The sequence below is a fragment of the Equus caballus genome, chromosome 18 (assembly GCF_041296265.1).
Source record: "Equus caballus isolate H_3958 breed thoroughbred chromosome 18, TB-T2T, whole genome shotgun sequence".
NCBI lineage: Eukaryota > Metazoa > Chordata > Mammalia > Perissodactyla > Equidae > Equus > Equus caballus.
In genome coordinates, this window is record NC_091701.1 from 52,900,619 (window position 1) to 52,925,751 (window position 25,133).

General features: G+C 41.4%; 1 protein-coding gene across 4 annotated transcripts in view; it reads left to right on the forward strand.

The window, feature by feature from the left end:
* The window catches only part of MAP3K20 (mitogen-activated protein kinase kinase kinase 20), a 167,547-nt gene that overhangs the window by 118,984 nt on the left and 23,430 nt on the right, over positions 1-25,133 (forward strand). For 2 of the 4 annotated variants that reach the window (XM_023622009.2, XM_005601584.4), the window contains exons 11-16: positions 2,387-2,522; positions 13,978-14,022; positions 15,825-15,855; positions 15,953-16,092; positions 20,817-20,879; positions 21,850-21,942. In XM_023622009.2, the coding sequence (XP_023477777.1) occupies positions 2,387-2,522; positions 13,978-14,022; positions 15,825-15,855; positions 15,953-16,092; positions 20,817-20,879; positions 21,850-21,942 (508 nt within the window). Of the gene's footprint in view, positions 1-2,386; positions 2,523-6,061; positions 11,351-13,977; positions 14,023-15,824; positions 15,856-15,952; positions 16,093-20,816; positions 20,880-21,849; positions 21,943-25,133 lie in introns of those variants that run through there. The other 2 variants (XM_070242022.1, XM_001499196.6) reach the window with 1 other exon arrangement.

The following is a 25,133-nucleotide window of genomic DNA, read 5'->3' on the forward strand; positions in this document are numbered from 1 at the left end:
GACCTGTTGTCCAGAAGGGCTCAGACTCACAGTGGGCTCCCAGAACTGGAACTTGAGATGAATCGTTGGCCTAAATTACAAGTGCTATTGAACGTGTTGGCCGTTTACCCTGATCAGAAAGAACATCGGTGAGATTGGCCTCCCTGGCAGGAGAGCCGGGACTGGCTTGGCAGAAGCACTGCCGAGACAACAGCCCAGGCCGCTGCCATCTGGCCGCTGAGCGTGACCAGCCCTGCTGCCTCCTTGTCACCCTCTGACTCTCTCATTTACTGAAGAAGGCTCAGTCTTTCTTTTTTGTTACAAAAGTTTAACCTGAGGTTTTTCCATATTAATTTTTTTCTTCATCCTCCATTTGAAAAATAAAAACTAACTTATTTACAAATGGGCATAATATTTTTGCCAGAAATAGCAGGAATAAAATTTGGATTTTATGATACAGTCATAATTCTGAAAGATTGCTGATTGGGTGCCTTTCTTTAGGGACTTTAGAGTGACTTTGTTTATATTGTTTTATAATTTTCAAATGGTACCAGTGAAAGGGACAGTTGACAGCAGATGCTTTTCCATTTGATTGCTCCCCTCCTTGCTCTGAGGTAATTTTCAGATAACCAGAAAAGGAAAGTGTTGGGCCCAAATCCAGACCCACCTCAGTGGCTGTTCCCTGGGCTGGCTTTTGCCAATTAATACCCAGAACCTTTTTGTTTCCCTTCACTTAGTTCTCATCTCAAAGGACCTTAGAATAAGCTGTCCGCTTAACTGATTTTCCCTGGAAATAAAAAAGACAGATTTTGGTTGCATATATTCACTCACTGAGATCTGGGGGCTCCTACCTTCCATGGTCAAGGTCTCAACCAGGATTACAGTCTGTAATGCAGGTTTGTCCCGGTGGCATCTGGAAGCAGCTGTTGGCAGCACTCAACAGCGAATTGACGGTAGTCACCGATTTCCAGTCTCTTCCTTCTGCATCCTCCGCTCTGTGTACCTTTTCCAGCCCTTCCTTCACTTGCGCTCTCCTTCCCTCCCTCCTTCTTTCTCCCATTACTGTTGCTTTGCTCACAGGCTCTTTCGAAACTCAAGGGAAAGAGCTTCCAGCTCTCAGAGCGTAAACGTGGACTTGAACATTCTGATAGCCCTGAAGGAGAAAACAGTTTGCACTGAGCCATCTTCCCAGTCTCGGTTTCTGTAAAGGACAGGTTTCTGTAACTGGACATATTGTTCCAAGTGGTGGGGCTGGTCAGCCGTTAGAGCCTAAGGAGGGAACTTTCTTTTAAAATTATAAAGATTAAAAAGAACCTCAGAGTTCATCTGGTCCAGGATTTCCCATACTTGCCTGATTGTAAAAATTACCTGGCTTTTTTATTAAATAATGGAAATTCCTAGGCCCCACCCAGCCCTATTAAATCATGAGCTCTTAAGGAATCTGTGTTTTGTTGGTTTTTTTTTTTTTTAACAAGCTGCCCAGGTAAATTATTAGGATGAGGCAAGTTGGGAAGCCCTGATGTAATATAACCACCACCACTCACAACAGGGAAACTGAGTCAGGTGAATCAGTCGATTGTTCAAGTTCCTCAGCCCAGTGAATAGGCTAACCTGAGTATCATTTTCCCATCTCTCTATGAGATTAGTACCTGTTTCTTGGAGCTGTTATGAGAATAAGATGAAATAATATATAACAGTGCTTTGTAAAGAGCTAGATGAACATAAGCATTTATTAAATGGCTAAACCAGGACACCAGTTCCATAGCTTGGTCCCGGTCCCAGTGGTTCTTCAATGCTTTGTTGAAGTATTTTGAGCTTATTGTTCCAAACTAGAAACTACCTGTTGATTTTGAAAGATATGAAAGATTTCTTATTCTCTAATAGTTTACTGTTTGGTTCAAAAGCACAAGTTTTACCAAACTTACAGAAAAATGGATCAGATCTGTGGTTACTGAAGACGGGTTGGGGAGGGGTGGGATAGGAGAAAGGTGGTTAAAAGGTACAAACTTCCAGTTAAAAAAGTACTAAAGATGTAATGTATAGCATGATGACGATAGTTAACACTGCTGGATGGTACATAAGAAAATTGTTGAGAGTAAATCCTAAGAGTTTTCATCTCAAGGAAAAAAACTTTTTCCTTTTCTTTCTTTGCTTTCTCTTCTTATTGTAACTATTTGAGATGATGGATGATAACTAAACCTAATGTGGGTTCACAATATATATGTCAAACCATCATACTGTACACCATAAACTTATATAGTGATGTATATCAATTATATCTCAATAAAACTGGAGCATAAATAAGCACAAGTTTTAGCCTTTTACTTTGATGAGCATTCTGATGGACCCACTAAGCATTTAATACCTTTGGGCAAAGTTGAGACTTAAACCAGTTCTCCCTGTGCAGGTGCGAAATTGAAGCAACTCTGGAGAGGCTGAAGAAACTAGAGCGGGATCTCAGCTTTAAAGAGCAGGAGCTCAAAGAGCGAGAGAGACGCCTGAAGATGTGGGAGCAAAAGCTGACGGAGCAGTCCAACACCCCGGTGAGTGTTCCCCACAGGGCCAGCGATCCCCCCACGGAGAAGGCTGGGCTGAGCATGGCAGCATGGCGACTCTCCTCCCCCCTCGCTCCTCCCTCCCTGCCTGCCTTGCGCCTGGATGTTAAAGGACCCGCATGTGCACCAAGTAGTGCTCAGATCTCATTTCAATTAACAAAACACCAGACATTTAGAAGAAAAGCTTGTTCCATTTCTGGTTCTTTCCCTAAGAACTGTTATCCTGTCAGTGTGTTTGTATATAAGAATTACAAAAGTAAAATCCATTATATTTTCACATCATCTGTTAGAACCCCAGAACATGAGCCTAAATGCTGATTAACTCTTTAGAGTCCAGCAGTAATTAATAAATGTAACCCCAGGGCAGCTAGCAGTCTACGAAAGGCTTTGATGTCTCAGAACTTAACTGAGTTTTCCTTCTAAAAGAGAGCTAACTTAATGACATACAAGTAACAAGCCCCTTACTCAATTCAGTATTATGAAAGGACGTCTCCCAGGACAAGCTTCCAATATTTACTGCCCCTAGGAAATATCTTGGGTTTTTTCCCCAAGTCTTATATTTAAAGTAAGATAAAAATTATTCTTAAGGGTTTCGCTATTTATACGCTTACCTTGAGCTTATGCTGATATGATATATTGAGATCTAATTAAATTTCAGCATTCTTCCCTATTTTGAATGATTTATCATTTCGGGAATTAAGTATAAATTTATCCTTGCTTTTTCCAGGGTTTTTAACGGGCAATATTTGTCCACTTTAAAATCACAGGTAATAATAAGATTAAAAGTAAACTTGTAATATATTTTAAATTCATTTTTGACAGTTGCTATGGCAATTCTATAAAAAAGAAAATACTTAAATGCCCTTCATTTTGTCTTCAAAAAGCTTTCCAACTTTTAAAAGTCTTCATCTCCCCTGAGCAACCAATGCCCAATTGCAAAGTATTTTCCAGTATCTGAAGAATGAATTACTTTGCCTCTTTTCCAGTTTATGTGGAGAAGCAACCTGATATCCAAAAAAAGGGAAATATAGTGAAGTTAGATATTTATGATCGGATTTACCTTTTCCAAAAGTGACTTAGGTCATCCAGGGAATCTCAAAGAAGAACTGAATTGCTATATATAAGGCTATCATGGGACATTAAAAAGGTACCACATTTTCTAAGTTCAGTGAATTTAGCTTGACTCTCCAGAAAGACGTTGAGGGGAAGTTTCCTGTTCTGATTCCAACAGGCAGACTCAGAATGCATTACCTTACGGGTCTGCAAGGGAACACTGATTCTCCCAGAGCTGATGAGAGGCAAAAATATAACCAGCTTCTGAAGTCAGAGAGTTTTTTGTTTTTTTTTTTTTAAGCACACTGAAATCTTAAGCTCTAAAGCACTGCATGACTTGACTCTTTGTAAATGTAGCATTGTAGGAAAAACTTTAAACGACCTAGTGGAGTATGTATGCTTTAGAACCTTTCTTTGGTTTAGTGGCATTAGTTTTGCTCAGAAATTATGGGCTGCCTTGCACACATTATTGCTGTTACTAACACAGTTGTGTAATAAATAATGAAACCCTCTGAGTGCTCAGTAGGTTGTATGCTTGCGTTTTAACTCCAGAAAACTTTCTGTAAAGGAACTGCTCTGAGGGCTCCCATCTAACAATGGACAGCATGAAGCATGATCTCAGTGAGATTTTCTTGCTTTTTCTGCTTATGAGGCCTAAGTTTTCTTTCTTTACAGTACTAGCTTTTCATGTCTCCTCTGCTTAGAGCTCGTTTTTCTGAAGGAAAGAAAGTTTGTGCTCAGGTATTTTCTAAGTCGGTGTTTGCTTTTATCCTCACATCAGTTTCTAGTTGACTTTAAATGAGTTTTCTGAGAGAAAGATAAAATAAACCTTTTTAAAAGGAAGTGGCTGAAGGTTTAGGTTTTCTGTATGTAGCCTCATCTTAATTATAAAAGTCTAACATTTATGTAACTTCATAGAAAATGGTATTATTGGATTTGTTTCAAGGAAGGACACTATTTTCTTTCCTGAAATTAAAACGTTAGTTAAAGATATTTGGCAAGATGAATTCTCCATACATGTAAATGGACAGTGTTTATTTTTTAATTAATGTTGTAGCTTCATGTAAAATTGTATTTCTTTTAAAAATAAAAGCTTATTTGAGAGACATTTGTTGAGATCTGAACATAATGTGAGGAAGGACCCATGACATAATAAAATCAATAAGCAGCAGAGTTCCCCCACAGTACCTACCAATTGAAAACAAATTTGAGAAGCTGGGAAATTTGACTGCAAGGAAAATGATACCTGTTTCCAGTGGTAAAGGATCTAAAGTAATTTTTTTCTTCCATATGACTGGTACTTTTTAGCTGAATTATGTGAAGTTCTTACTGAACTAACAACTCCAGAAGTCTTTTACTAATAGATTAAAACTACGTAATTTTTTAAACTTGGCTCCAGTTTCAATTTAAAAATTAGGAAATTGGCCCTAAAAGGTACCTTTACACCCAGATTGTAAAGGTCATCCCAGTTATATTATTTGCACATCGTTCATCATAAATTTACCCATATTTAAACAACACCAAAAATATAAGCCTTAATTTGCTTATTTCTCAAAAGAAGAGCCACAAACACTTTGCAGATCCTAATGGTTTTACCCCGAAACGAATATGACCAACATTTATGGGACTAGGTTGGCTGTTCAAAATAATTACATAAGGCAGAAAATAAATGTCTGTATCCACTGTGAGAAGAATTTGTAGGAAAAAATTCTGCTAAAAGACGGAAAGTTTTATAGTAGAGAATAGAGAAAGGTAACGATCTAAATTAATAATTTTCTTTCCTCAATTTTCATATTTCACAATTTCATATGTCCTTGTTTATAACTTAAATGATGGAATCTAGAATTTGTTGATAAGTGAATTACTTCATAAATTGAATAACTAGTATTATATCTGGCTGTAATAAATCATAAACGGAAACAAGTGAATTCTAGACTCAGTTTATAGTCAGATACTAACCTAGCTAAAAGGTAGTTAATGACCCCAATTTCTCCAGAGCTATACTGACTGCTGAACTGTTTTTGCTCTTCCTCTAAGCTTTTCTTCTTTTGTACAAGCTTTCTTGATTTTTACTTGAGATTTAATCTCTACTTAATTTCTTTTTAAATATAATAGTTAACGAAATGTTTCTATGTGAAAGTGAAATTGGGAAAAATTAAGAGAAATCCTAAAAATATTTTGTTTTAAGCAAAATGAGGGCTTAAAACTTGTGACTTCCCTCCCATTTGAAATTTGGCTTGCTCTGCTGCTTTGCAAATTTTGGTTGTGATTTACTCTGTTATTTATCAATTATGGCATATACGCTGGAGCTATAACAACCATTAAGTAAATTCTCACATAATGCCCTGCCTTCATTTATTTCACTAATCATTTACCTTCTGTGCAGCACCCACTAATTTTGTGGTATCTGTTTCCTTTATTTAAATTGGTCCTAATTTCTCTTTTTACTTCTGTCCTCTCTTCCCTTGTGATAGCTTCTCTTGCCTCTTGCTGCAAGAATGTCTGAGGAGTCTTACTTTGAATCTAAGACAGAGGAGTCAAAAAGTGCAGAGATGTCATGTCAGATCACAGCAGCAAGTAACGGGGAGGGCCATGGCATGAACCAGAGTCTGCGGGCCATGATGCTGATGGGCTTTGGGGATATCTTCTCAATGAACAAAGCAGGAGCTGTGCTGCATTCGGGGATGCAGATAAGCATGCAAGCCAAGCAGAATTCTTCCAAAACCACATCTAAGAGAAAGGGGAAGAGGGTCAACATGGCCTTGGGGTTCAGTGATTTGTCAGAAGGTGACGATGATGACGGTGATGACGGTGATGACGGTGATGAGGAGGAAAATGACATGGATAATAATAGTGAATGAAAGCAGAAAGCAAAGTAATAAAATTGAAAATGTTTGGAAAAACAAACTTGTTATCTCAGTCTGTACGAAAACCAGTAAGGAAGTAGGAAACCAAGCACTGCATTTTTAGGCCGATCACATTCGTATGGCAGTCATTTCTTGATCGATTTTACTTTTGACTTGTTTTTGCTTACAGAAAAATGGGGGAAAAATTAAGCCAGAAAGGTGTATTTAATGAACCAGCAAATATGGTGCCTGATTATAGAAATTTGTGATTCTCTATACAATGTGGTATTTTTTTAACCAATGACATTCTGGCTTTTTTTTAAGTGAATACTTTATATTTGATTTGATTTCGTTTATTCAATTTCTTAAGAAAACTTACATTTTGAACAAGCACTCTTAACTCCTAAATCTTCTCTAACACTTGATTTTCTCGTAACATACTACATTTTTTTTCTTATGGCAGTACACTGTACTGTCAGAAATAATTGATAGTGACTACAAAATCCAACAGTAAAAAAATTGAGATGACAGAAGGTTATAACAAATACTTCTTCAGAAATACCTAAATGCCAAGAATTGTCAATACTTAAATAGCACAACTACTCAAAATAAAGCCTGAGAGAGGTTGTCAGTGGTGCGTTTGAAGGAGAAAGACTCTAATTTGAAACCAAAAGCAGACGTGGCAGGCTTTCCGACCAGTGCTAGCCGTGGAAGTTTCTCAGCAACACACTGTCATCCAAGGCTCAGCTTACACTTCATACAAAGAGAAAGAGATGGTCTTCAAGGGACCCTTCCAGGCAGTGGGAGTGGAACCCGGGCCTGCTTCCACTGAGAGGATACGCGTGTTCGTTTGTTTTCTAGAGGGGCGTGATAATCCTGGGTTCCAAACATATGTATAGAGATTTTAAAGAGAGAACTAAATATTATAAAAGGAATAGCAAAGATAAGTTATCTTTATTTAAGCAGAAGTGCAGGATGAAGGGTCCTTTCTGTATCAAATCTGGCCTTCCAGAGCTGTCCTTTTTCTAACCCTAACTCAGCCACGTTGGTGTTAAAGAGAAGTAAATGTAGGTGCTGATGGGGAAACCTACTAGCCAGAGAGAGATTCCCAGAATGTTACCACATATTCGTCAAAACTTGTTTAAACATAGAACACTGTTAAAAAAAAAAAAACTACAGGACATTTGTTGTTACATATATACAGAAAGGCAAAAGAATAAAGACTCTTTTTCAGCCTAAATTAGAAAGCAGGACCGTTCATTTGACTATTAAACTAAAGTACTTTTGGTGGTGGTTTTTATGGAGGATTAAGAAAGGATGTCATCATAGATATTATCCAATACTACTTCCAAGTATATTTAACATGGGAATGAGAATGGCACCTCCTTCACAGGACTGTCGTGAGGATTAAAGGAAACAATACGTGTAAAGGACTTGGCTCAGCACCAGGCGGGCCAGTGAACGTTAACTCTAGTCATTATGCCCTTGAAAAGACACTGAAAAAGAAGTGCTTCCAGTAACCTTCTGGAAGACTAAATTATCACTTTCAAGTGATATCTGTTGAGTAGTATGAGATGAAAGTTAAAGTGAATAGCCTTCAGGAACGCTAAAGAGAACATTCTTAGAGTGTAAGCTCTCTTCAGACATTTAATCTGTTGCTCTTTGAAGCCTGCAGAGGGGCTGGGTTTGCCTGGTCTGAGGTGTTTGCAGGCCCTGCTACCACCCACAGACTCAGTAAACACAGAAAGAACAGGTAAACCTTTCCCCAAGAGGACGAGTTCCCCACCCATCCACTCTGATGCACTTTCTAGTGCTGTGCAAACACGGATACAGATAGATACACGCCCACCATCACAGAGTGCTGGTGACAGACGGGCACAAACAGCGGCACATCCTGTCTGCGCCCAGACACACAGAAGTGCTCCTTGAGCTCAGTCTCTCAAGCACAAACAAGATCTTGCCCTGGGGCACAAGGGACGGTTTTCAACTCTGGGCTTCCCAGCACGCCCTGGGGCCCTGCGGCCTATGCGCCTGAAGGAGAGAGCCCGAGAGGGCAGTAGAAAAGCCTCTTGCCATCTTCCCAGGCAAAGGTCAAGTCATCCATCCCACATCTGTTCACTGAGCCCCTCCTCTGTGCCAGGGTGTGTTCTAGGGAACAGCTAGACACAAAGCCCTTGCGCTCGCGGGGCTTACGTGCCAGCAGTGGAGATGGACAGGGAACACACACCCATCCCTGGCATGTAAACGTTTGGTGAGAATGAAGCTGGGGAGGGATATGGCACGTGGGAGCGCTGCGGTTTTTAACGTGTCCTCAGGAAAGGCCTCCCTGATACAGGATCTCTGTGGGCTAATTTTGGGATCTGTGCGGTTTATGTAAGAATAGAAACCTTGCCTCTCATTGAAGAATAATCAACAATACATTTAGAACATATGAACTGAATGAAACTGATATTTTTTTCTAAATTTACATATCAGTCTGTTAGGATTATACATAAAGTTTGGTGCATTAATAAACGCAGCTAAGTAGGGTCAAAAGAGAAAGGTAATCAGACTGTATACCCAGACGTAGGATTGTTATTAATTAGGTAATATTGCTCTCACTCTCAACTGCTGCCTTTCCTTCCCTGTTTCCAGAGCTGGTCATAGCTCACAGTGCTTGATCATCAAACAACTGCAGAGATTCAGGACACAGCAGAATTGATGAGCTCAGGGATAACTTGATGTTGTTCTCCACCTAGAATTGGACTGCGGATAATTATCATATGGCATCAGCTGTTGTACTTTCTGTTCCAAATCAGTGTCTTTCTGGGGTTTTGAACATCCCTGAAATCTGAATCATATAAACAAAATTTTTAAATGGTCTCCCTCTATCTGTGAAGATTATTTAGAAGACTTTAGATTCTATTCGTTTTATTAATTTTAAAAAGAAACATTTATTAGCTATATGCAGAATTCCTAACGATGATGTTAATTGTGCAGTTTCTAATTCACTTTTCAGATCAGTTTTTGAAAAGGCCAGTTATTGGTGTTGGGTTGGTTTCCACTTCCTTGACTTACAAAAAACTTCGTTATAAAGAGTTGAAGAAACACTGAGAAATTTAAAGATTCAGAATGAGAATTGAAAGTGAATTGTGGTAATAATTCTCACAGCTATACAACTGAAAATATAACTCCTCTTTCATCCTTTTTCCTTTGTTCATGAAGTTGATCATGTGGAATTTGATGGCAGCCTACTAGTGGTTCTCAACTGAGTAGTGCTGTCACCCAATGGTGTCTCAGAGTGCTGGGCATATTTTTGGTTGTCATGGTGACTGGGGATGTATTTAATGGCCAGTGCCAAAAATGGTACATCCCACATGTCAGGGACAGTCCCACCCGATAAAGAATCCCACCCAAAGTACCCACAGCATTGTCTCTTCCCTCCTTGAGAAACTTGCTAAACCTGGCAGTTTTAGAGTTCTAATGTTTTTTCCCTAAACAAAATCACATAAGTCAAAAGATGTATTTTCAGAATTATAACTACTACACAATCTGAATTTTGTAGGTCTGTGACATTTATCTCAAATCCCCAGTTGTGGAAATGGTTTCTTTCTCACTCAAGAATGCTGATAGAAACTTCATGAAACAGCTAAATTTACCCGGGGGTAGCTCTCCTATTACACTGATTCCACAATAGATATAAAAGAAAAACGTCATTGAGGCAGCTGCAATTCTGCAAAGTGGCCAGGTTAATTTAAAAGGACTCTTTTCCTTACAGTCTTTTTTTTTTTTTTTTTTTTTGCAAAACCACATTTTAATCATTTACGTAAATAGCCAATGGGAAGAGGTTGAAGGCACATAGCATGCTTCTTTTGGATGCTCTGGAAATGTTGAGGGTCAGGTTTTTTCACATGCAGTAGATTTGTTACTTTAACACCAGCGGATGTATTCAAACTTGATCTCCATTAAAACCAAGGAATTAGGGGTGGGGGAAGATTCGAGAGAGATCCAGAATGACTTCTGTGAGCACTATGATGCAAATAACTTTATTTTTTGGGGTTTTCATTGGAGTGGTAAGAATTTCATGAAAGATAATTTTAAAACTTATTCTGAGTTAAATATTGATAGTTTTTTAAAATTTTTGATACACTAGACTTGCAGCCTTTTGAAACTAGCAGAGTCCCACCATACCATATATATAATGGAGCATAATTTTTCTATAATCAGGCACCTTTCGCTGCTTTTGAGTAAGACTGTTTTCCTGTTGCGATTTTAAGTGTTGCCAGAGAGAAGAACCTGTTCTCTTCTTTTGGTTGTAGCACAGCCTGATAGCTCTAGATGTAGCATTTCTGTGATGAAATGAGTGTCTACAGGAAATCTGGAGGACTAGCCATGATTCCTCGGATCCCAACTTAGTTCGCACTCTATTGCCTGTGACAAGCTTTCTGGCATGTGATTATTTACTTCAAAACTAGAGTTTCAAGCACCTACATTAATAATTTTATATCGTGTGCAGAACAGCATATCTTTTAATGTCAGATACATACACTGCACAAATTGCTTCTGCACTTTTAAAAAATTTTTGTACTAAATAATAGAAAATATTTATATTCTTTGAGTGTGAGCTTTGAATAGATGGCATTATCACTTTGTTTTTTTTTAACAAAAACTTTTTCTCAACAATTCTATTGCAATGTTATTCTGAGCAAGTCCTATGCCAAATATCTTGTATAATGTTTGTATGGAAGATTAAATTTTACTCTTGTGTGGTAAGACTACTAGTTATTGACTTCATCGTTGGAATTTGATATTCCAGCACAAAGTGCACAATGTATTCAGAAATCCAAGTTGGTGTCATACATTTCATTTTGATGTGAACTTTTCTTTGCTTTCCTTTGTTCTAAGACTCCATTTTGCAATAAACGTTTTGACAGTAAATCCCTTTGTTATGTGTTGCTGTGTATATCAGATCCTTGTTAGATTGGATTCCCAACATCCTTTGAAGGAATCATTGTCACACGCATGCACATGAGTGTGAGCTTTTCTCTCCTGAAGTCAGTTGGAGTGTAAATAATGAATTTCTGAAGTGATGGGGCAGCCACAAGGTAGATTTTTTTTTTAATCCCCAAAGACAGAAAGACTTAGAACTTACCCTACAGCAGATACACTGATATGTTAACAAGGGACAGAAAACATAAGGAAGTGGTAAGCTGCTCTGTGGCTGGAGATCATTAACTCTTATCCCCTGTCTTGCCAAATTCAAACCGTCTTGAAGCAGTGCCTGGCTCCAGCCTTCCTCTCACTGATCTTTGCAAGCATCCTGCAAGAATCCTGCGCGAACGGCTATCAAACTGAGTCCAGTGCTTCCCTTGGCGTCATCTTGATGAGCCATCCTCAGAGCATGAGAGAACTCTTCTCTCCTTTTGACATTAAAACCAAAGATGCTGGTTTTGATTAGTTATTTCACTTACGACCTTTATTCTATGCAAGAATTACTTATTTATCAATTTTGGTAGGCACAACATTTTGGAAGTGTCTAAAAATCAAAACGCTACACATCCCCCTACTCGCCATAAAAACCAGCCTTGATGCAGGGAGATATTTCTGTAGCTCAGTCTATTATTTCTTGAACTAGTCAAAAAAGTTCCCTATTTCACATTTGTTTTTGTGATGGGAAAAGGGAATGACATGTTTCTCAGCTGTAGCCAGCTGTCCTGTGAAGAAATAAAGCTTGTCATGTATTTTCTCTGATCAAGTTCAGTTTTAGATTCTATTCCTCAAGTCATTCTCCTCTCTGCATTATTAAAGCAGGTGAGTGCGTGTGACGATTCCTACATACCTCAGGCATTTCACAGGAGGGAAGGGACAATCCTCAGGGACTGGAGCACATGGGGTAGCAGAGTTTATATAGAATAGTGGTGATTTATGCCCTTGCAACTTGTCTATAATACTCAAACACAATCAAATTTATTGTAACAATGGGTTTTTAAAAAATTCTGCTTGGCCCCCTAGAGTAGGCCTCATTTCCCTTTATCCATGGACATGCACACGCTGCATATAGTACTCCAGTTAGGCAACCGTGCCATTCCCATCCCTCTGTCGTCTCCCCGCCCCTGTCCAATGCCGGTGTTTTGCCTTGTTGCTTCTCCTCACCCAGAATCACTTCTCTTCTCCTTGCCCTGCAGTACCCAGCTCTTCCCCCATCTTAATCTTTCATAGACTAAGAAGAGTTTCATAGAAACCCTTCCTTCTCCCTGCTATACCCATAGACATTGAACTCTATACCAGAGAATTTAGCATTTTAGTAAATGTACCCTTCAATTGTATTCATTCAATAAATTGTTGAACAAAAATTTATTGCAAGGTGTCGTGTACCAGGACTCTGCTGGTCACTGAGTAAACCAAGATAAAGGTGGCCTCGAACTCCTCCATTTATAATCCATATCTGTTTCACCCCCAATTAAATTAAAAGCTCCTTCAAGTCAGGGACATGCCTTTCCTAGCAGGGTTTTGAGCATGTGAGTTCAAAATACCCGCAGATTGGAAGGATTAATTCACCCACCCTCTGATTTTACACTCAACAGAAAAAGCAACCAAATTCAGCTTCAGTTTTTCAACTCATACACGAAAAAATATTGTTTGTAACAGAGGTTGATTGACATTTTGCCACGTTACCTCATGAGCAATCTAACCATTTTGTCAAGTTAAGTTATTTAAAGCTAATGGATTTAACCAACCAATGGCTTTGGTATAAGGGTTATACCAAATTCCGATTCAACTCACAGGACACACAGATTTTTTCCAAGTACGTAGGCATTTGTCATTTGGTCTGTGGCTGTGGGGCATATTCTGAAGTGAGGAGCCCTTTGGCTGTGACAGTGCTGCAGGCTGAAGTCCTCTTGCAAAGTCGTCTTTCATGCCATGTACCTGACAGGGAGGGAGCTTAGTTTAGTTTAGTTTTAGTTAGAGCAACTCAGCAACCTGGACAGTTCCTTAGGACAGTTCCCATTTCCCTTGTCTTTCATCCATGGGTCCTAATATTTGGTTTTAAAAACATAATGCAAGTGAGTCATTTAGTTAAACACTTAGACATACTCCTGTAAGAATAAGCATGTAAGTCATCCGGTTACCGAGTGGTTGCTGTGGAATTTTCATTAATAACCAAACGATCCTCATGTTGACTGAGAATTCTGAGGAAGGTTCCGGGATCTGACAAATGTCAGAAATTCCTTGACTGCCAAGCCCTGTTGTGGAATGGAAAACTACTCTTGGTGCCAAAGATCAAGAGAGGACAATCCCAAGATGTGCAGAGTCCCGCTCACAAAGAGCAGTGAATGGTTACTGAGAGGCTGATGCATGTCACTGGCTTCTGGGGGCCGAATCCTTGGAACACTGAGAAATTCCTCTTAAGGTCAGGAGAATTGTTTTCCATTCAACCTAACCTGCAGGGGGAACCAAGCCAGAGCAGCAGCCAAGAGCTAAAATGGTGAGACAAGGGGATAAACCAAAAAGACAATGATAATATTCCTTTTTTTTTTTTCATTTTATTCATATTTCCCATGCAGCTGCTGCCTTCTTTTGAGATTGGCTCGTGGACGGAAGATGACGTGGTAAGCTGCTTCTGTTAATGCCTGATTTGACCTGGGCAGGTATTTCCTAAATTTGTTTACAAGTTAAAAATGATGCTAGAGGGGTTTGGGCCTTAGGAAAGTCTAACTAGGAGAAGTTGACAAATTCCATGTTTTTCTATTTTTAATGCAGTAATGATTTAAAATAAGGCCTCAAGAACAAAGCAAGTAGCTCTTCAAATCTTAGAATAGGATTCCACCCCCTCTTTGCTCTGAAAGGTATTCTAGAATACGATAATGAATACCAGTGAGAAAATTAAAGAGGTGATCCAGGGTACAAAATGAATATACTTCAAAAAAAAATGATCTTAAGTTTTCCTTAAATACCAGAGATGGACTTGAACCACAGTAGAGAAAGATCTGGTACAGGCAGTGCTAGGCTGGGACTCCGCTAAACTGGGCTCCCTTCCCACCTTAGGCCTGTTCAAAAGTGACAGTGCATATTTGCCATCTCTACTCTGGCCTCCCAAGGAGGAATGGATATGACCTCCCAGACGGTCTCTGCCGCTGGAGCCTGAGAAGCCCCAGGTTTTTAAGAGGATGGAGACAGACTTTAAGTCCTACACCCTTCTCTCTGGGTAGAGACCCTGAGGAACAATCCTGCTCAGGCTGTTGCATCTCTATCTGTTTCCTTAGTGAGAAGCAGGTCTGAGAATTCTTGATTAGAGACCTGTCCAGGTCCATTTTATAAGCTCAAATATCATTTAAATGAAAAAGAATAAAAAGCTGTAATGCCAGCCTTAGCAGGTCCCCACCCCAGGGAACAGACCAGGTGCCACAAGGTCCAAACTCAGTACTAGAAACTCTTGGGAAGGTGTGTTTACCTACCTCACCCTGGTTTCTGGGCCAGGGCATCTCTGTCCCTGCTCTTTGTATTCTGGTGAAGTCAAACCGCCTGCAACATTAGCTGACCTCTTCGGCTTCTCCAGGGTAAGGAAACCTGGCACCGGTTGCCTCTGCTGCTTCTCATTCACTGAGCCCCAGTGATTCTAAATTTCCTGCCAGCCCTGCTTAACAGGGAAAAAGGACTTAGGATCTCCTTTATTCACAGGCCTGGATATAAATCCTTTTATCCCTGGCTCCAAAGTTGGCTCATCTCATTGAAGAAGAAATTTTTTAAAAGACACTCAGCTCTAACAGCTATTTTTAGTCTTTCCTCAGAGATTGAGTGGTTTTCAAGCTATTTAAATAAAATTCCAGGGTCAAGGGCTCCCCAGAGAATTGGTGGGACTGGATCTGGCCTCCCTTCCCCCGGGGAATGTGAGAGGCTAGCAGTAAACATGGGCCAAGGGAAATTCAAGGACTGAGGGTCACTGGGTGCGACCTCATTCTATAGAGGAGGCTCCATGCTGTAACTTATCTTTGGCCACATAGCTACTTCACAACCAAGCCTAGAACAGAGGACGCGGTGCGCCCATTTCTCTGTCCACCACTGTGTGCTCCCTGTTCCTCATACAGCTCCTGGGTAAGCCAGTGGCCCTCAAGAACCCAGGGAACCACCGGCTCATAACTGGAAAAATCATTATAAGAAACTTCTTGAAAGGATTTTTAAGTATCTCCCAAATAAGGAGGAAAACCGATGGTTCCTCAAGTGTCCCAGACCCCCAAAGGGAGGGATAGCTCCAATTTGAAAGCTTGAAGTTTTAAAACTATAAAGAGGAAATCTTCCACTTGTGGTTGAGCCAAGAATTAAAGATATTTTAATCTATTAAAATGTTTATTGTTAAGTCTGGCCACTGACCATGTATGAATCTTCAAAACCATATATGTCCTCTCTTTCACAGTATTTTTGGGTTCAGCAGCTCGTCAGAAAAGGCAAGTGGAATAACTTAGCTTCTTAATTCATGGAGTTAACTTTGCTTTGGATATGATTTAGCCTAATTTTATTCTGCCTTCTAATCCCTTCCTTCAGGTGACTCTTCAGCAGAGATGAGCGTATATGCAAGCTTGTTTAAGGAAAACAACATTACAGGAAAGCGACTGCTTCTCCTGGAGGAGGAAGACTTGAAAGACATGGGCATTGTCTCCAAGGGGCACATCATTCATTTAAAGGTACCTCCGAAAGGGAGAACATTCAGTCAACAAATCTGTATTGAGCACTTACTACGTAGCAGATATCACTGCTGTATCTGCTGCCCCCATGGGCACACCCCCTACTCCCTCCTCCTAACCCAACATCCAAAGTGTTAATACCTGGTACAGCAGGTGGCACCTGGATACACCTGAGAATCACCCCCATGCCCTCAGGAAGTCTCTTGTCTAGTGGAGAAGACAGATATTAATCAGACCATAATGGTAAAATGACAGTTGTAAGAAACGCCACAAAGGAGAGGTGAGGTTGGGGTGAGAAAAGGCTTCTGTGAAGAAGTTATGAAGGAACTGGGAGCTGAAGGACAAGTAGGTGTTGACCAGGTGAAGGGTCGGGGGATGAGGTATTCCAAGGGGGGACTGCCCCTGGAAAGGCCTTGGGGTGGGCCAAAGCTTAGTTTGCCAGAGACCTAGATATAAGGCCGTGCGTGTGGCACCTGGAGAACTGCCATCCAAGCCAGGAATAGCAGGAGGGGACCGGAGAGGCTAGATGTTCGTTAGGAATCTCGAAGGATGCCAGAACTGGTCCATGGCTTGAGTGCACCCTGAGCCCCTGCAGTCCCACAATCGTGGGAATGTGTTGAATTTGGAGTCTTCGTAATTGTGACCTGGGACAGACACCACCATGTGTGTATTCTAATCCCCCATATTCTCGGGAAATCCTAACATTTCCCCCAAAATTTCAGTCTTGAACAGCTTCAAAGCTAAACCTCTGTTTTTGTTGTTGTCGCTTTTTCTGCATTTTAGCAACCAGATCGGTTTTTTGTTTGTTTGTTTAAAGATTAAAGATTTTAAAGATTGGCACCTGAGCTAACAACTGTTGCCAATCTTTTTTTTTTCTTTCTGCTTTTTCTCCCCAAATCCCCCCAGTATATAGTTGTATATTTTAGTTGTGGGTCCTTCTAGTTGTGGCATATAGGACACCACTTCAGCATGGCTTGATGAGCAGTGCCATGTCCGCGCCCAGGATCCGAACCGGCGAAACCCTGGGCTGCCAAGCAGAGCGCGTGAACTTAACCACTCAGCCACTGGGCCGGCCCCTGTTTTGTTTTTTAGTTACTCAAACCAAGTAAGAATTGCTGGCATCTGTGTGATCATTGTTATTAATCAGAGGTCTGTTTCAAGAGAGATCTTAGGATAAAATCAAGTTTGCTCCCCAAACCTCCTCAACCCCAGTCTGGGTGGATGGAGGAGTGGGCACAGGTTAGAAAGAAGAGAAACAGAATAATGAAGGAAATGTAGGAAAAGCAGCTTCCTATCAAAATCCACAGCTTCACAAAGACTCTGCCAGTATGCCAGCTGCTTTTCCCTTCATTTCAGTTAGAGCCACTGGCACTTTCCTTTCTAGGGAAATTCCCCGAGATCCAGAGAACCAGTCCACTTCTGTGGGCCCTGGATCCATGTAAGGAGCATCCTTACAGCCCCTCAGCACTCCTTGGATGATGACTTAGCCTTAACCCACTAGACACCATCTCCAAGACAGACATTATCTTTGCCTCACCATCTTTTCCCTCTCAAAAGATGGATGGGAAACCTCATGCATAAACATTCATCTCAAAGGCAGACAAAGAATTTAATCTTGACCTCTGGGTGTGGGCAAGTCCATGAGAAGCTATGCTGCTTTACATGGGCGACAGTAGGAAACATTATTTTCCCTAGTATAGAGAAATTTCAGAGTCCCAAGAGAGAAATTTGCTAAATCTTGTCCTATTTGGCAGACGCCAAATAAGATACTCCCACCTCCCCTTCCTCTGCTGTCTTTGATAAAGGACCCACATTCCTTACAGAGCAGTCGAGAAAAGGGTGATCCCTCCCCAAAAGCCATAGCGACTTAAATATTCCCAGACTTTGGCTGGGACAAGGTGCCCCCTGTATGCTGGCTGGTATCAGTAAGGCAAGAGCGTCCAAACTGATTGATCATTGTCCAGCAAATTCAGTGAATGCGTACAAATTGCAAGACTGGGCCTGCGACAATACCAAAAAGAATCCTGCCCTTAAGGAATTTATGTCCCAGAGAAGACATAAAACATGCACACACAACTTCACATAATAGAGAGTCTTGGCAGTTCAGAGGAAAGGAGCTATTCATCACCTCTGCTTGAGGGGCTGGAGGAGGAGACGGGGAGGGAACCCTTCATGGAGCGGGTGGCTCTTGAGCTGGATGTTGGAGGAAGCACAGAATTTGGAATGTAGCCAGGAGCTGGAAAGGAAAGAACATTAATCTAGACAGAGAATAAGGAGTTAAGAGAGAAAGAGAAGAGAATGTAAAGGAACAGAAAAAAATGGTCCTGATACAAGGAACAGTAAGTAGCTCCGTATGATGGGAGCACAGGCGGGAGCGCACTTCGGGATGCACAAAGCAGAAGGGAGGTGGGGCCAGATCCTGATGGCTTACGCCTTCCGGTGAACCTTCAGCTGGAACCTGACCAGCTGTAGGGAGTTCTGGAAGTTCTGAGAATTAGCATGTTTAAAACTTTGCTGCTGGAAGTTCTCAAGTAGATTGGAAAGGAGAGGCTGGATTTTGAAAGAACAGTTCAGAGGTTATAATAAGGGAGTAATAAGGCCGAGCTGGTGTGAAATGTGAACCGAGAGAAGGGGAGGGTACCACGGGTGAGAGAGCTGTCTGCAGGTTCAAGAAGGAAAGCACAGTGAAGACACGCTACAACACAGACGAACCTTGAGAACATCCTGCTAAGTGAAAGAAACCAGACACGAAAGGTCACAGATCATATGATTCTATTTATATGAAATGTCCAGAATCGGTAAATCTAGAGAGACAGAAAACAGATTAGCGGTTGCCAGGAGCTGAGGGAGGAGGGAATGGGGAGTGACCATGAATTCACAGGGTCCCCTCTGAGGGTGATGAAAATATTTTGGAAGTAGATAGAGGCAGCGATTGCACGACACTGTGAGGGTGCTAAATGCCCCTGAATTGCATGCTTTAAAATGGTTAATTTTATGGGATGTGAATTTCGTCTCAATAAATAAATAAAAAGAAAGAAAGCACAGCTACGTGCACGTGCCTGACCACGAGCAGTCTTCTTCCAGCTGGGAAGCTTTCTCTCTTTGATGGATGAGGTACCTTCAGAAAAGATGCATGAGGCCAGGAGAGGTCAGAGAGCCCAGGCAGGAGACAGAGGAGGAAGAGAGGAGTGCCCACCCAGGAAGGAGGAAAAGGGGGAGAGAATGGTCTCACAGAAGCCAGAGGTTGAAAAAGCTGTATAAAAACTGGGTCTAATGCTGCAGAGAAGCCAAGAAACACATGCACCAAGAAAAAGCCTTTGCTGGAAGTAGCCAGTTGGGAGCGGCCAGTGCAGTGTCCTCTGCTCCTGACGCAGAGCATCTGCCCTGAGCTCCAAGAGAGGCTAGTAGCCAGGGTCTGGTGGGGCGGGGGGCGATGGGGGGTACCCAAGACTTCCCTGACGCTCCTGGATGAGTCTGCGTGTGCTCACAAAGACGGTTCCCAGAAGGGCAAGTCTCAAAAGTCAGGGCTGTGAACCCTCCACCTGACTGTCAGAGCCAGGGCTGAATCAGTGACACCTGGGGGGTTCGGCCGGCAGGTGACACTCTCTTAAACTCAACTGGGTCATGGGTATTTCTAACAAATAAGCTAATGTGAGAGGGAAAGATGAAGGGGAAAGGGTCATGGAAACTGGCTCTGGGAGGGTCCTGCATGCACTCTTGGGGCAGTGAGGATAAATAATGCTTCAAGCTGGGCGTTTCAGGGCGGAACCTCCAGACCAGAGGAGCCCTCCTGGAACTTGTCAGAAGTGTTTCACTCACACACACACACCCTGATGGTGAGAATGTGCCCTCCATTCTCTGCTCTTCGCTGAGGAAGGCACCATCATTGTTGTATACCTTCTCAAAGCGTCTCCCAGCCCTTAAATGATAGGTCATAAATCTGGAAACTGGAGCCGTCTTTCCAGCTACCCTTTTGCTCCTCAGTTGTCCCTTTAAGCCTGTCTTGGTTCCTTTTCCTGCGTGCCTGGAAGCCCTCATGTGGAGGGGCCGTGTAGAAGGAATAGGGCCGAACATCCATAAGTGTTCATTATATTGTCAAGTGTCAACAGCTTTTATTTCACTTTAAAAAAATGCATCTAATTTTTCTCGCATTGGCACTTTTTTACTCTCTACGTGATACGTTCAGTTCACAGAAAAGCTGGATTATACCTGATGAGTATTAAAAAAATCATAATTTAAATTGTCCTCCTTTCCTTTCAGCGTTTCTTTGTGCTTCCTTGGGGGGGAGTGTGGGACACATACCCACAGAAAAGCCGTTACAATGCAATAAACCCTTTAGTGAGATTTCAGCCTTAATGAAAGTCTCTGGTGATATATTCATGTTCTTTGATGTTTTTCCCACGGTTACTCAGGGTGACAACTGCATTCTGTACACTAGAACATTAACTTGTCACTACTCTGCTCTACCGGTGTTTGAAAAATGGTTTTATTTATTGTTTGCTCTGAGATTTAATGTCTTTAAAATATCTTCCTGTTCCATTAAATAATTAAAAACTACCTATAATACTTTGAACAATCAGGTTTATTCTCAATAGATGTTGGATGTTAACATCCCCAAGATATTTTATGAACTCACTAAAGAATGCCTTGATATGTGCACAATAATTTTAATCCTCTCTTGGCATTATGGGATCATTAATAAACGTGTGATTTTTTTTTTACAGTTAGCCATTGAGAAATTAACCTATGATTACCTAAACCTGTTTCACTTCCCACCACTAATTAAGGTAAGTAAGCGTTTTTCTTACTGAGAATACACTACTTTTATTGACGTATGCACCTGCCACATCCACACCTAAATTTGCCCATGTCGGGAACTGCTGTTTGAAGTAAAGAATAACCATATCTGTCCAACAAAAGGCTCTTTGAGTGAAGCTTAGGATGTGCATAAATTGAACACCCTTGTTCCCTGCAAGTTGAAATATTAACAATATATTCATGATAAGAACACATGTCACTGTGGTCGCTAGGGGATGTAAGTGCTAACGTTGCAGGTGAGGGCCTCTGGCCTCCACCTGGCCCTGGAGACCTTTGTCCGACACATAAGCCACTGAAGGAATTCACACACAAGAGCTCTGGATTAGCCCCTGCATTGGGGGATGGGAGATCAACTGTTTGATTAATATATTAGTATATTTAACATGTTATTTTGAAAATAGTCTAATGGTATATGGCATACTTTGTTATAAAATTAGTAGATGCTTGCAGTTAATACACAGGACTCTTATTCACTAACAACCGTGGTTTTCCATCTTTAAGCCCTTGAAGGTTCGTTTTGTTTCTCTGCTTGGTCCTCCTTCCACATCCACTCTAGGAACTGCATAATTCCTCTTTGGGAACAGCTTGTAAATATCTTGAGCGCTGTGAAATTCTCAAGGGGAAGTCTCACAGTGCATCTCCGGGGCTCAGTGCATTTCTGGGGTAAAACGGCACAATGCAGGATGCATTGTGAAAAATGTGAGACGGTGAGATTTAATTTGTGGTGCATAAGATAAACCATTGGGAAAAGTTCTGAAAGGCTTAAGATGTCATTTCTCTTGCTTTAAATAATTGCAATTTGTAGTTTAATCCAAAATAACCAGAAGTTAAACAATAGATTAGAATAGAAAAACTAGTGCTGAGAAATCATCTCCCCTAGATGAGAAGTAAGAGTACAAACTCTATCTAGAATAAATGGCGTTTGGTTTTCTGTTTTAGGACTCAGGAGGTGAACCTGAAGAAAATGAGGAAAAAATAGTGAACCTTGAACTTGTTTTTGGTTTTCACTTGAAACCAGGAACTGGCCCACAGGTAAATCACATTTTAAAGTCTTTGGAGAAATTTCAATCTAATTTGCTCTTTTTCTCTCCTGGAACTCCATGGTTTTATACACCCCCCTACCAGCTGGTAACTCGATTCTGAGTAAATTTATAGACTTTATAAAATAGAATTTAGTTGAAAGGCTGCCAGCTGCCTCCATAATCCAATCTAGGAATCTTACTCTTGAAGAGTCCTGGGCGAGGCCACCCAAACGCTCAAGGAAGCTCACCGTAAACCACGGACAGGGTTGGGGGTGGCGGGCGCTGGATACCCAAGTGATCGTTCGTGCTGCTGGCGTCACAGCTTCCTGGTTCCTGTTTCTTGAGGGGGATCAGGGTTATAATACGGGGTGTAAAACAGCACCAAGAATGGAACTGCAGGCAACGTGGAAACCCAAATTAACAGCTCTGAACAGGACGGCAGGGCATTGACCAGCACTCCTTCCATCAGGCTTTCACTTTATGTTATTTTTAGAGGACGGAGAAGTGATTTGACCTAGGTGGCATATGAATTGGAATCCTAATAAGTTGTGTTACTTTGGATTACCGTAAATAGCTAGTGATAATGATAACTTCTATTAATTGCCCACTTATTGTGTTCCAGACGTACAGGATTGAGGTGTAGATGCTATTTTCCCCCATTTTACAAGTGAGGAAGCTGAGGCTCGGAAAGGTTAAGTAACTTGCCCAAGGGTTACATGGCTGGCAGGTAGCAGAGTAAGGATTTGAGCGCAGGCCTCTCTGACCCCAGAACCAAGCTCCTAACTGCTGCACTATTTGGACCTTTCCTTTCAGGCAGCCAGGAGACCTGGTAAACACAGCTCCTCACAACCTGCAGCCAGTAGCTCTGAAGGGCTGGTGTAGACTCAGCTGGCCCACCGGCCCTTCACTAATTAAACCCTGCTTACCCCAGGGTGTTCCTGGAACCAGAGCTTTGGAATGACTAGAAATTGTTGCAAGGGGTTGAGTTTCACCTGGGGCTAGAAAGATGCTCTTTCTAGGCACCGGACAGAGGGTCCTGCCTGTGCCGCTGCAGGAATGTCGGTGCTTTTGCTGAAAGGAAATCTTTACCTCCCTTGTTTTGGCCGCATAACTTGGTTGAGTGAAAGCTGTTCTGACTCGAGGTTTCTAGTGTATGCATACTCTTCTTTTCCCTCTGCAAATGGTCACTGTCTAGTCGTTCCTGTTGTTAGAAGCAGCTACAGAAAGGGAGCGAGAGTATAAGTTCCTCTCTCTCCAACAACAACCAAGGGCCCTTCTAACCCTGAGATTCTGCGGCTGTGGGCACCCCCAAGTCTATCTGATGGTAAACAAATTGAATATTTTCACTTGCCTTGTTTAGTATCCTGGACTCTATGACACTTAATTTATGAGTACCCTGTGTTTAAACTTTTTCATGGCTTGTGGGTGGTAAAAGAGGGAAGAATTTCCTGGAAAGAGTAGTTTCCACCAAGAAAATAATTTTCAGTTAAAAAATACATGATTTAATGTGGAAAACTGAAAAATATATTTTTTAATAAAAATCAGAAACTATAAATGATATTTGATAACAAATACTGGTCGTTTTTCTTTTTACCATAATTGTGTAGACTTCTTGAATCATTGGCTATCCGCAAGGCCTAAAGTCACCATTTTTGATATTCTGCTCATCCTTAGTCACCCATGCAAAGTAATAATTTCATCCATTCATTCAGCAAACATTTACGAAGGACCTACTGTGTGCCCAGCTCTATGCCAGATACTCAGAATACAGAGTCAAAAAGCAGTCCCTGCTTGCAAGGGACCCATAGCTTATCAGGAGAAATAGATAAGATCAGTGAACAGTTATAATACGGAATGATGCATTTTTACAGCATCATGCACATCGTTCAGTGGAAGCATACTGGATGAGCATTGCAAGCAGATGCAGAAAGGGGTCAGAGGAGGATCTTGAAGTGTTCTTGGTAGAAGTGATACTTGAACTAAAATTTGAAAACCTTTAGCAATTATTAGGTAGGGAGAGGACATTGAAGGCAACAGGAACAGCATGTGCAAAAGCTCAGAAGCATGAAGCCAGGAAAACACAGGGAGCTCCTCCTTGGGCATGTTTCTATGAGACCTCACAACTCAACTCAAGCATTACTCTCTGTGGGATGACTTAGCATGGAGCAGGTGGAACAGTGTCGTGAGACTTAAGGCCAGGGAGGTGACTGGCGACTAGAAAAAGAACTGTCTTATGTGCTAAGCTAAGGAGTTTGAAGAGTTTTAAGGAGGGAGTGGATAGGACCCGATTTATGTTTTTCAAAGATCTCTCAAAGCACAGAGGAGGATGAATTAGAAAGGGGCTGAGCTAGAGTAAGAAAGACCTGTGAGCAGGTAGTACAGATAACCAGGTGAAAAGGGACTCGGAGCTGAGGCTGTGGCAGTGCCATGGGAGTGCCAGTAGGTCCAAAGACACTCTGAGATGGAACTGATCACCTGTGTCACAAGCTGGAGATGGGGTGAGTGAGAGGGAGGAGCCAGGATGGTGCTGAGTCTCTAGTGTAGGCAGTTGGATAGACGATGTTATAATGTAATAGATCAAGAGTGAAACATGCAATGGGGATGTAAGGCCAAGGAGCTAAAAGTATAAAGTGACTGGAATGGGTGAAGTTAATCAGAAAAAGCTTTTTTAGAAGGAATGAGTTTTGAAATGGGGCTTGAAGAGGTTCGTGGTCATTTGCAAATAATTTTCCAAATGTAAAATTTAAAGCTTATGCTTAGAGGGTACTTCTTTCTAAAGAGCTCAAGTTATTTCATAAATGTCATCTGATTTATCTCCTTGGCATTTCTGGGAGATGCATGAGGCACAGTATTATCATCCCTGATTAGGAAACAGATACCAAGAGAAAGTGTGTCATCAGTCTAGGGTGAGGCGAGGACAGAACTGAGACCAGAAATTACATCTTTATTATTGCCTTTGTATTAACATGTGCCAGTGCGCATACCTGACCCAAGATTTTTGAGCCATCTGTAAACGTTCATAAAATAATCCTAGAATAAATTACTATCCAGTTCTAAAGAAGTTATGCCAGCCTATACACCTTTGCCTTATGAAATGTTTTCTCACAAATGTCCTTCAAATTGCTGTTCCAGTTCCCCTCATGAACACCTTGTTACCTTGACCCTTAAAGGTACAACCCAAGAGAAAAAGACTTCCTCAAA